The sequence below is a fragment of the Colobus angolensis genome, unplaced genomic scaffold, assembly GCF_000951035.1.
Source record: "Colobus angolensis palliatus isolate OR3802 unplaced genomic scaffold, Cang.pa_1.0 Scaffold439, whole genome shotgun sequence".
NCBI lineage: Eukaryota > Metazoa > Chordata > Mammalia > Primates > Cercopithecidae > Colobus > Colobus angolensis.
Genome location: NW_012117810.1, coordinates 304,153 through 317,434, shown reverse-complemented (window position 1 = coordinate 317,434; position 13,282 = coordinate 304,153). Strand labels below are relative to the sequence as shown.

The 13,282-nt window shown below is 37.7% G+C and overlaps 2 protein-coding genes across 2 annotated transcripts in view; one reads left to right on the top strand and one right to left on the bottom strand.

Moving 5' to 3' along the window:
* SPTA1 (spectrin, alpha, erythrocytic 1) overlaps positions 1–6,145 on the top strand; it is an 80,317-nt gene extending 74,172 nt beyond the window's left edge. Inside the window, exons 48-52 of the mRNA XM_011957162.1 lie at positions 1,493–1,680; positions 2,592–2,645; positions 3,034–3,180; positions 3,930–4,074; positions 5,501–6,145. Coding sequence (XP_011812552.1) covers positions 1,493–1,680; positions 2,592–2,645; positions 3,034–3,180; positions 3,930–4,074; positions 5,501–5,629 — 663 coding nt within the window. The 3' untranslated portion in view covers positions 5,630–6,145. The remainder of the gene's footprint in view (positions 1–1,492; positions 1,681–2,591; positions 2,646–3,033; positions 3,181–3,929; positions 4,075–5,500) is intronic.
* A 3,336-nt stretch (positions 6,146–9,481) lies between these two features.
* On the bottom strand, positions 9,482–10,423 carry LOC105522606 (olfactory receptor 10Z1). The gene has a single exon (XM_011957161.1). It carries the CDS (start codon positions 10,421–10,423, stop codon positions 9,482–9,484), a length of 942 nt encoding a protein of 313 aa, XP_011812551.1.
* Between the last annotated feature and the right edge of the window lie 2,859 nt (positions 10,424–13,282).

Genomic DNA, 13,282 nt, shown 5'->3' with positions numbered 1-13,282 from the left:
AGGAATAATGGATGCTGGTGAAGATGTAGAGAAAGTGGAAATAGTACAGCCACTACGGAAAACAGTGTGGAAATTCCTCAAAAATTAAAAAGAGAAAGACCATATGATTCAACAATCCCATTATTGGGTATATATCTAAAAGAAGGGAAATTAATATATCAAAGAAATATCTGCACTCCCATGTTTATGACAGGAGATAACAGTGAGACTATTCACAATAGCCAAGATATGGAATCAACTTAACTGCCCATCAATGGATTAACTGATAAAGAAAACATGATATACACAATTGAATATTATTTGTCCATTAAAAAATGAAATTCTGATATTTTCAGTAACATGGAAGGAAATGAATGACATTATATTAAGTGAAATAAGCCAAGCACAGTAAGACAAATATTGCATGTTCTCACTCATAAGTGGGAGCTAAATAAAATGGATCTCATGAAGAGGGTATATTGGAGGTTACTAGAGGATAGGAATGATAGGGGGACATAGAGGAATGAAGAGAGGTTGATTATTGGGTATAAATATACAGTTTGATAGAAGAAATAAGACTAGTAATTGATAGATCAGTAGGGTGACCATAGTTTACAATAATATCTTGTATATTTTAAAATAGCTAGAAGAAAATAATGTGAATGTTTCTAGCATAAAGAAAAGACAAATGTTTAAGGTAATACACATCCATCATATACTGATTTGAGCTTTACAAATTATATGAACGTATTAAATTGTCATGTATACTCTGAAATATGTACATCTATTATATATAATTAAAACTTAAAAAGAGATGTCAGGCAAATTTGACCTTTGAAGAGCTACAAGCTTTGTCATATCCCCGATTGTTTTCACTGCACTCCACAATCATCAGAACCAATTCACACTTGCACTCTGTGGGGAGCAATATTCCCTCGTTGAGAAAGCATGGGCAAGATCCAGAAATTTGGCATATAACATGTCTGCATGGCAGGAGCAGCCCACGAACATCATTCCAAGTTAATGAAGGCGGCCCAGGAGTGAACACTGTGGAGCTTAGGTGAGTCTGAGAGCTCAGCCACAATCAGTGTTGCAGATAAGTTCCAGTGCAGATCCCTGTGAGCCAATGATGATGTATGGACTCTGGAAATTTTATTTTTCTTTATTGGCTCTCTTGATAGATGACAGATGATTGACAGATAGAGAGAGAGAGAGAGAGAGAGAGATGATAGAGTATATAGATATAGATGTATGTGTGTGTATGTATAACTACTAACTCTTAGATTTATATATTGCAGAATACCAGAATGACAAGTTTTATTCACCTAAACTTCCCATTATTTTATAAATGAGGGCTACAGAAGTGAAGTGGTTTTCCTAAGTAGTTCATTTTTTCACAGACAACAAGAAGATCCCTGAAAATAAAATCAGCCAGTTATCTCCTCTTTCACCTTTAGGTTTTGAGCTGGTAACCTGGACGACTGACTGTCTCTCTTCTCTGTCATTTTTCCAGAGAAAACAGAAGGAGATCCAGGCAATGAAGCGTCAACTAACCAAGATTGAGGACTTGGGGGACAACATGGAAGATGCTCTGATCCTTGATATCAAATACAGCACCATTGGATTGGCCCAGCAGTGGGACCAGCTGTACCAGCTTGGGTTGCGGATGCAACACAACCTGGAGCAACAGATCCAGGCCAAGTATTGAGGGAATGTGCCAGAGCAGGGAGGGGTGCAGGTGGTGTTAGGTGTTAGGACCTTAACTAAGGGCTAGAGTTTGGTGCACCAGATAAAAGAGTTGCTTCAGAGAACCAACGTTCTGGGTCTTTACTGCCCCATGGAATGACTATTTCTCTTTATACTGAAATCCATCATGAAATAAAAGACAGTGCTCTCTATCCACCTGAGCCTACTCATCACCCGTTTGGACAACAACTGACTTTTATACCCAATTTCTCAGAGCTCTTTCACCATCTTATGTGATCTCTTAGGAAACCATTCCCTTTCATATAATTTTATCTAAAATGTAATGTCTAAAATAACAGAAACATTTAAAGCATGGCCAAATAGAGCAGAAGGGCAGAAACTCATTATTTTCTAGATAAATTCATCATATCAAAGCAGCTACAGGTTTCAATAGCATTTTGGCAACATTTTTATCTAGATAAGGATTGGCAAACTTTTTCTGTAAATGGCCTGATAATAAATAATTTAGACTCTGTGAGGCTCATATATTTTCTGCTGTAACTCCTTGACTCTGCTGTTACAGTGAAAAAAGCAGCTATGATAAGTGAATGACCATGGCCATGTTCCAATAAAGCTTTGTACATGGACATTGAAATTTAAATTTTATGTAATTTTCATGTTTCAAAAAATTTTATTCTTGTGATTATCTTCAACCATACGACAATGTAAAAACTACTCTTGGCTCCTGGACTGTACAAAAACAGATGGCAGCCCAGATTTCACCCATGGACTATAGCTTGCCAACTCTTGAACTAGATGACTCAAATAGCCATTAAAATTTCTCTCTCTTCCATGTGGCTTTTGTTCTTCTACCCTGTGTTTTATATACAGAGTAAATTCATGTTTTTTTTTTTTTTCTCTTTCAGGGACACCAAAGGTGTGAGTGAAGAGACTCTGAAGGAGTTTAGCACAATCTATAAGTGAGTATAATTTCATAGTTAACTGCTTCTTTGTTTTTCAGACTATTCAGAATGAGTCTACAAATAATGTTTCTCTCACTCTGTGAGGCTTGGTGGAATCTTACATGAAGATCTAAATATGCTCATTTGCTCCAGTCATGGCTTTCTGTGAGATTTTCAGACTTCAAAAAATATGTTTTTTCATTCTCAACGTTTTATGCTTTTCTTTCTATCCATTAGGTTAAAAAAAATGTGCAGGACACAGACAAGCTTTCTATTCAGTCCTCTGATAGCTTTATGACAGATTAATAAAGCTTCAGCTGACACAATAAGACATATTCCTTTCTATTCTCACTTGGTTTTTCTATTGAGCTTGATAAAAAAATTTTTTTCTTTTTTTATTCTTTAGACACTTTGATGAGAATTTGACAGGGCGCTTGACTCACAAAGAGTTCCGGTCCTGCCTGAGAGGACTCAATTACTATTTGCCCATGGTGGAGGAGGATGAACATGAGCCCAAGTTTGAGAAGTTCCTGGATGCTGTGGATCCAGGGAGGTAGGAACAAGACTAGGGGTCAGACCACAGCAGGGATGGGGGTTTGGAGGGAGAAGCACAGAGAGTAAAATGATCCATAAAACATGAAATTAACTCATCTGAAAATCAGAAGAAATAGGCAACCATAAATGAATTAGGCAGCTCTTGGTGCCCTTTCAAGATTAGCTCAGCAGTAAATTGTGCTAACTTTAACTCAAGGACTAGCTTTACAATTTCTCCAATTCATGATTTAGGTTCAATCTATGAATTTCAGCTGCTTATAAGGATGAGACTAGAGAGAAGAATCCCTTCATGTATGTGAGATTTTAAGGAGACATAGGTGATTCAGAGACCAACACATGGAGTTGGGGTTGTTATGTGCTTATGGGAGTGTGTTAGATCATCAAGAGATCAGGTTACTGTTAGGGACTAATTCTTGCTAATACTAAAAACCAAAGAAGACCAGAAATTATTTGAGGTACCTGAGGACTGGTGCTGATGGAAAATTTCAAAATTCACCGAGAATCAGGCTGAATGACACATGTTGAAACAGAGTCTGGAGCTTAGTAAACAGTGTATATTTGGCTGTAAAAGGGTGATGAAGGGGAGCCAAAATGGAGAGCATAACCCATCTCATCCCAGAAAGCCTAGCTGGAAGAGGCACTTGGAGAATCTGGCTTTCCTCTGTTTCCACAACACTGAGAAGGAAATAAAGGGGCCTTCTTTCTCTGCCTTGAGAAGGCTCAGCTCCTGATCCATTTCTCCCACAGGAAGGGCTACGTCTCACTGGAGGACTATACCGCTTTCCTGATTGACAAGGAGTCAGAAAACATCAAGTCCAGTGATGAAATAGAGAATGCCTTCCAAGCCCTGGCGGAGGGCAAGTCATATATTACCAAAGAAGACATGAAGCAGGTCCGATTCTGGTTGCTTCCACTGTTACGCTGTCATCCTAATTTGAATTTTGGTCATCTCAGACCCGGTGGCCTACTTTGAAAAAACCCACCCACTTTTTTTTTTTTTTTCAGACCTCCCCTTGCACAAGATGTCATTTGCTTTGGTCACCACTTCATTTTGTCTTGACCCAACTCAAAAACATACTGTGGTTCTCTATTGAATGTGAGAGTCCATTCAAAATCTGTAACTCGGTTGTTAAGGATATTTCTCTTTTTTTCTCATTAATTCAAAGAGCATTTATTGAATGCTTACTATGTTCCAGGCACGAGGAGAGCAAAGTTTAGTAAGACACAGTCCCTAGACTCAGGTGTAGTGGGGAAGACAGAACTTTACAAGTTAAAAACACAGTGACAGAAGCAAACACATCTGTCATGGGAACAAAAATGTGGGGGATTTTATTACAACCAGAAGTAATCTCTCTTCTCTCTGATTCCAAGAGCTTTCTTCATTCTTCTCCTTAAAATACTTGCATCAGGGAAGGTATCATCTATGATTAACACAGGGTGAGTGTTGAAGGACATGCAGGAACTCATCAAGTGACCAAAGGAAAGCTTAAGTGTTTCAGGCAAAGGCAAGTGTGTGTGAAAAGGAACTTGAAAAAACATATTTTCCTAATACCTAAAGTAGGAAGACGGTAACAGGAAGTGAAAGGGAAAACAATTAAGCAGAAACCAGATTACAAAGGGTCACATACATGATGGTATCATTTTGCACAAACTCATCCAATTGTCTAAACTCATCAAACTGTCCACAATAAAGGTGCAATTCTTTATCAATCATACCTCGACAAAGCTGTTACAAAAAGAAAATGATGTGGTCTTCCAGACAATATCTGGAACCCACCATCCACCCACCCACGTGCTAACTCATTGGAATCTTTAGGGATCCACTTGATAGTCAAACAGCACAGCCAATAGAGGAACTCTTTGGCATAAGAAGATCATAGGTTCAAGTCCCAGTTCTGCCACTTTCTAGCAGTGTGACCACTGGTGAGTTATTCTACCTTCTTGAGTATTTTACCTTACTCATAAAACATGCTAGTCCCCACATCTCAAAGCAGCCAGGAGGATGAAATAGATCAAGTGGTCAACAAATGTTGTTAGGCATATAACTCCCTCTATTTAATAAAACAACTTTAGGGAATGAGATTTACAGAATAATCAAAGTGAGTAAGCTCTTTTTCAAGAAAGGGCTGAGATTAAAAGTTAAGTTACTCATTAGAAATTATACATTTATGAGAAAAAAAATTGTGTGTAATAGAAACAGGGCTTGCATCTTCCAGAGATGCTCCATCTCCTGCATTTAGGGCATAATATGGGAAGCCCCAAGGAACCAGCTATTTTGAATCCCTATAACTGTATTTTTCTCTTTTTATACTTTTCAGGCCCTTACCCCAGAGCAAGTATCATTCTGTGCCACACATATGCAGCAATATATGGACCCACGGGGTCGAAGCCATCTCTCTGGCTATGACTACGTTGGCTTCACCAATTCCTACTTTGGCAACTCATAAGCAGCTCCTCATGGATCATAGAAAATCTTAGTGTTGTGGGAAATTTACTGGGGTGTGAAGAGTACAGGCAAATGTGGAAGATAAAGATGGCCTCGTGTGTATGTGCTTGTGTTTGTGTGCATATTACATTTATTGCAGGATCTTAAAAAATCTCAAGGGTGGGAGATAGAAAGGTTAATAGAGTTGGAGGAGTGGAAGCTATTTTGTATGCAACTAGTCACTGCTGAGGGGTGTCAAAGTTTCTATTTTTATTTGTTCTGCTTTGCATGTCTTTATCATTATGCCTTTTCCTATTATAAAGTAATTCTTTTTAAAAATATTTTTGGGGCAAAGTTAAGTGAAATGTTGAGCTTCTATATTTCTGAGAACTGTACTCATATAGAGGGGGCAGCTAATTTTACTGTAAAGAAGGGCCATGGTATAGTAAATAAATAAAATCCAAGGAAATTTGCAATTTTTTTAAACTTTGGAATGTGTTTAAATTTAAATTTGAAAATAAAGATATTTGATATTCTGGAGAATATGAATACTTTAGTTTGTACAATGAAACAACACACAGATCAGCATAACACCTGTTTTCTTCTTCACTTTTTTTTCCATGATTCAAAATTATGGTAGCTGTTCTTACTCTCAGAATGACAAAATTCCAGCATAGCAGGGCTTTCTCTTGTCCTCCAAGCACCCGTATTTTCTCCTAAGTTTTAATGTGGTAAAAATAATACTTCCATATCCAATTAAAGTAACAGTTAATAGAATTATTTATAAAATTAAGAATTAATTTAAAAAAAGAAGAGGTGATACTATCTTCATAAATTTTCAGGCCAAGTTTAGTCTGAACAGGTTTACATGCCGACATTCTGATTTGATTTATAAAAGGTAATGGTGTCATTAGCTGGTGAGAATTCTTAGATCACTTATTTGCTGTGTATAAAACTGCTAGCATTCTTCACAAATAGTCCCCACTTACCAATCCATTAATGTTGCCCCTTGATTACCATCTTAAGTCTCAGTCCCTTCCTCTGCATAGAAATGAATCTGTGCAGGACAAATCCTGTCATAAGAGCCTTTTTTAAACAAAAAAATCGTTAAAGCTAAGAAGTTATTATTGATACTAACAACATACAGGTATTTTAGTGACTCTTAAACTGTCAAAATACTATGGAATATAACAAGCAGAAAGTATTTTCAAAATTAATGTTCACAAATGTCTAAATTATCTAATTATGAGTTACCAAAAATAGTACAGTTGGAAAAGATATAGGCCATCAAAAATTAGCATTGTTTAATATCACACTTACCATGTATGGATAGTCTAAAACTATTTGTGCTGAAAATAATCACAAGCAAAAGTGGATGTGGTTCCATTCCCCCAATGCTAACCCTGCCAAAAATTTTCAAGACCTAGATCAAATTATTAGTCATTTTAGTGGGTCAAATGTGTGTACCCAGAAGAAGAGTTTGCCCTTTTTAAGCACATAGTCACATACTTAATCAAGGGAGGAAATTTGAATCACCAAACGAGATTTTGAAGACTATTATGTTTTCCCTATCCCAGATCAATTGTTTCAAGGTAGAAACAAATAGAGATAGATTCCAGAAACACCTATTTGGATTTTATACCCTTCCAAGTGATTTTATACCCTTCCATACTTAAGACTACTACATGTGGAAGTTAGACCATTAAGTATTACTTAGCAATACTTGAAACATCCTTACTTACTAACCTTTGGTCACTATGCATTTAGGCCATGTTATGCTGGGCAGACTGAATGAATTGGTGAAATGAATTTGCTCACATGGCCTCAGTGCAATGAGAGATTACTTCTCCCTATATGGAGAACTCTAGAGTACATGACCTTCTCCCTGATGAGGCCCTTTTGGCTATCTGACTAACTCATCCACTTGTCTTCATCTTGTTCTCTGAAATCTAGCTTCTTTCCTCTCAAATTCAGTTTTCATCAAATTCCAACTAGAGGATGTGTTTCTTTCCAGAGAGCATAGAAAAATATGGATTGCTGTCTGAAAAATATCTTCTCAGCCTAAGTTCTTTCCTTGTCTCTCAAGCCATGCCCCACTTCTATCTCACTGCCAAATCCTATGAATTCCACCTTCTCAAAATCTCATGTTTGTGATTTCCTTCAGTCTCTGAATGTCACTATCCATATTCAAGCCTCTTTGCCTTTCTTTAAGCTGATATCCATGGATTTCTTGCTGATCTCCTTGCCTCTGGTTTCTCTCTGCTGAAATCTATCATCCCCTCTGCTGCTAGATTAATCTTCCTAAATCCCTTCCCAGATCCACTGTCTGTTCAACGTTTTATTGCACCTTATCTCCTATAGACAAAAGGACCATATCTGAAGCAAGGTATTCAAATTCTTTCAACAAGTAAGTCTTGACTCAAACTTCTCAGCATCATTTGTGAGGTGTTTCCAGCGCCTCTGAATAAGTCACACACTCTGAAACAGGTCTATATTGTCTTACCGTCAAGCCTTTGGCTTTTATGTTCTCTCTTCTGATAATGTACTTTCCCCCCAGTCAGTGCATTTAAAGCTCATCCATCCTTTAGGAACAAGTTCAAATACTATTTATGACATGAAGTCTTCTCTGATCCTCTACCTAGAGTAAACTCTACCTGAACTAAAAGCCAGTATCTTTTTCCTTCACACATTTTAATAGTAGCAACTGGAATTTATTGGAAGATCACTATGATCTAAGGGTTGTGCTAAATTCTTTGTATGCATGATCCTGTTTAGCCACCAACACAAAACTGAAGTTATAACCATTTTAAAGATAAGAACTCTGAAGCTGAAAAATGTTAAATAACTTACCTAGAGTCACACAGCTAGTAAGTTGAAGAGTTTGGATTCAAACTCCTGCTTGACGGTCTTGTGAGTTCATTACACTTTCTCTAATAATGTCTGCCACTATATATAACCATATTATATGTGGAAAGTGAAACAGGCAGAATAGATAGTTCTGCAATAGATTCAAAAAAACAGTATCCAGTTTGGTGAGTGACCCAAATGAGAAGGGTCTTTAACATGCAAGATTCTGAAGCTATCAGAGAGCATTAACAATTATTAAAAAAAAGGAAGTAAATATATTTTCTGAAATAGAATCCACCCAGCTTGGAAAATCAATTAAAACAAAAAGGGCAAAGTAATAGAGTCAGAGATAGGGAGGACAACTATATAAAAAGATGATTCCATGTTTTTGCTACTGTCAATAGCACAATGATGAACCTATAAGCACATGTGCCCCACTGTATATGAAATAAAAGTTGAAATTTAAAAAATAGTAAAAGCATAAAAAGATGAAAGACACCCAGTGGGAGTAAAAACGACCCACCTGTTCATTTAACAAAGCTTTAAACTAACCTGTCAAGCTGATATTAACTAGGTTTCCAATCTTGGAAGAACATTACAGGTCAAATAGCCTAATTACGTAATGATTTTAAAAATCTCTACAGTATCCCTGATAGGCTCCTGCCAGCCCTGCCTTGAACTTGAACACTCCAAACTTTTGTTCAGCTCAATTAAAAAATTCTTGATTATCTTAATTAAATTTTTTAATTCTTAATGGATTTCAGTAACTAGGGGTGGCATCGAGGAGGCTGAAAGTTAAAATTCAGATTTTGGGCTCATTTTGAGTTGTGCACAGTAAGCAGAGCAGGAAGCACCGCCTTTACATTTCCAAGCAGTCGAGGGGAAGGGCAAGAGGCAGGATAAGGCTTTTCCAGATGATTGGGAGTAGGACAGCTTTGGCCTGAGGCCTTGAATACCTGGCCCTTTGGCTTGGGTTCTTGGTCTATGCCCAGCCTACACAGAAGAAAGTGTCCTATTGGTGTAACCTTCATCTTTTACCCAGCAATCTCCCTCTGAAAGCATTCCTCAGAGCAGTCTGTACAGCCCTATTCCTTAGACTATAAACAATGGGGTTAAGGAGTGGGGTCACTACAGTATAGGTCATGGCAATAAGCTGATCTCTCTCAAGAGAGTAGCTGGCTTTGGGCCTCAGGTACATGAAGGAGGCACAGCCGTAGTGAATAATGACCACTGTGAGGTGCGAGGCACAAATGGAGAAGGCCTTCTTCTGCCCCTCAGCAGAGGGGATCTTCAGTATTGCTGCCAAGATGTAGGCGTAGGAGATGGTGATGAAGAAGAAGGAGACCAAGAGGACCAGAAGACTGAGGATGAGGATCCCCAGCTCACTCAGGCCTGTATCCCCACAGGCTAAGCTCAGCACTGGTGGCGTGTCACAAAAAAAGTGCTGGATTTCATGGGAGCTACAGAATGAGAGGTGGAAAATAACTAGTGTCATTCCCAGTCCAAAGAGGTATCCAATCAGGAAGGAAGTAACAACCAGCTGGACACAGAGGGTAGGATTCATGCAGCTGGCATAGTGCAGTGGGGCACAGATGGCCACATATCTGTCAAAGCCCATGGCAGCCAGAAGAAAGCAGTTAGTACAGGCCCATGAGGCAGAAAAGAACAACTGCGTAGCACAGCCCACATAGGAGATAGCCTGGTCTCCCATAGCCAGGCCAAAGAGCATCCTAGGGATGATGCCCAAAGTGTAGCAGGTCTCGGAGAAAGATAGGAAGACAAGGAAGAGGTACATGGGGGTGTGCAGATGGCTATCCAGCCAAATGGCTATGATAATGAAGACATTGCTGGTCAGAGTGACGAGATACAGAGAGAGGAACAAGGCAAAGAGAAGGTGTTGCAACTCCCCAGAACCGGAGAAGCCCAGGAAGACAAAATCCCTCCAGGAGGTTATATTGGTTTGCCCCATTCTGAGAGATATATCCCTGATAGATTTGATGATTTCTTCCACCTTGCTAGTAGGTACCTGGCTTCTTTAAAAGGTGGATGATATGGATTCTTTTTCTCTTGTTCCTGTTGTAACTTAAAAAGGAAGCTCTGATTTAGACTGTACTCAAACTTCAAAAAAGTGTTTGTTAGACACAAATGTATGGGTCCATTCTCACATGACTGTATGTACATGTACATATACACAGATACACAATCACAGACATTCATATGCACATACTTGTACACAAACATACATATGACTACATACATGCAGGTGTATATATGCTTTATAGCATTTACACATAATTATGCGTATTTTACACATTCAAAACTATAAATTGTACATTTGATATTAATGGCCATATCCACAAATATATCAGGCATGCACATACATTACAAATACATACGTATTTAGAGTGTGCAAATTCATAGATACACACATCACATATAAAGATACACACACCACATATACATTCATATTGTCTTTATACATACACTGTCATGTGAAAATATACATATGGACACACCCATATTGCTTGTTAGAACTGTGTGGGGAGGTGGGGAGACTTGATCTTGATGGATTTTGCTTTATAGATCAGGTACAAAGACTAAGAGAGGTGAAGTGACTTTCTTGAAGTCACACAGAACCAGGATTAGAAAACAGGTATGGTGAGTCTTAACCTATCCTTATTTTCCCCACGCAATGATGACTCTCTTTAGAGACTATGGAACACACACTAATATGAACATAGAATAAGAAATAGCTTGTTCAACAATAATCTATGCAACCCCACTTCCAAGCCATTTTACCCTTTCCAAATTCCTTGGGCAGAGTAGGGCAGGCTCCTTTTACCTGTGAATCTATGTTGAGCACTGAAGAAAAACCCAGGGCTCGAGGCAGGTTGTGCAGCAGGCATCTCTCAGCCCAAAATCAGGTACTGCTGCCTCCAAAAACTCTACTCTAAACCAAAGCATAAGTCAAGGGAGGATTCTCCCCTTGCCTGAACAGGCTCACACTGACCTGAAGAGGCTCATAAACCAAGTCCTGCCTTTTAGTTCCCATGCACTAGACTGCCTCCCAGCAGGCTAGCCCACAGGAGAAAGACCTGAGATGCATTTTGGAATCTCCTATTCTGAGCAGTGTGATGTCTCCGGATGATACCAAGAAACCTTCTTCCACACCCCTAGTTCCAGGTGGTAAATAATATCTTCTTCCATCCAAACAGCTTCTTTCTCGGAGGACTCCCTAGTCCCAGTGGGTGCTGTCTCAGGAAGCGCATCTAATTGTGTTTTTGTGTCATTAGTTGGGAATATCCTTTTGGGGAAAGCAGAAAGGGGAATGTGAACAAGAGATACTAGGATCATGATTTAAATAATAAACATGGTACCATGTGCTAAATATTACATTTTTTCACAAGATAAATCTCTTTTAAAATTTACAGCAGCCTAGTGAGATAGTGTTAATAGTTACACTTTATAGAAGTATAACTGAGCTTAATAGACTTTAAATAACCGGTCCAAAATTACAGAACTAAGGACTTATGCTTATAAATTTATACCATAAGATGTATAATTTAAAAATGAAACAAGAATTCAGCTGTTCCCCACTGTTGTCTCAAGAAATTGATATAACTACTTTGGATATGTGTCTGGTTTTGAAGTCATTCTGAAGAAAATTCTGATCTCTTTCAGGGTTAATCTATTCCTGCATCCTCATTTGTCTATTCCATTTTTTTCTCAGATGCATCATTTTAAAAGCCACTTAACCTTATTTTCATCCTCTTCCTTTGTTTCAACTATGCTGCAATATCTGCATCCAGACATGTGATATATGTGATATAATCTGATATAATCTTCACAATCTGAAGGTGATATTTCTACCTTCAGATTGTTCTGAAACCTTAAAATGTCCCAAAAGTCTACATACAACTAGGTTAATCTGACTTGTCACTCTTAAAATGTATGTTTCTCTGATATACTAGTGGTGTAACTAGTTGCGCCTTCAACATACATCTTCACTCATTGACTGATTTAATAGAAACAACAATGGTAATTGGCAACATGTATTCATCACCAGATATTGACTAATTTCATTATATAAATTTAATAAAATATATAAGTATTATTATTATTCCTATTTTTCCAATAAGAAAACTGAGGCATGAAAAATATTAAATAACTTACCCAAGATAACACAGCCAATTGGTGATGCAGTGGCAAGTAGGCTTAAGAAGCCTTTCTTTTGTTTACCATACTATTCCCAGGATCCTGCTGTGGGGTTGGAAGATCCAAAAGATGAGTTAGATGTTGGAATAAAATAACAATTGATTTTATAACTATTTTTCTTCCAATGTTCTTTTAGTTGTTGGTCTAGGAATTACAGCATGCATTTTTGACATAATCTACTTAACATTGAATTATCTCCAGTTAAATGTAGAAAATTTGCAATGTTTTAGTCCCAATTATGTAAACCTACTGACACGTTGTCATAATTTTTGAACAGGCATATGCTATCATAAAGAAATTAAGAGAAAATTACGTTTGTGCATAATCTTTTATATTTAATCAATGTTTATCATTTTCAGTGTCTTCATTCTTTCTCGTATAATCAGATTTTAAGTTCCCTCACCTTTAAGGATTTTTCTTAGTATTTCTTATGGTGTAGTTTTGCTAGCAATACATTATCTACATCTTTATTTATTTGAAAATATCTTCACTTTTTCTTCATTTGTAAAATGTACAAGTTCATTCATGATTTGGCTCTCTGTCTGTTACTGGTGTATAAGAATGCTTGTGATTTTTGCACATTAATTTTGTATCCTGAGACTTTGCTGAAGTT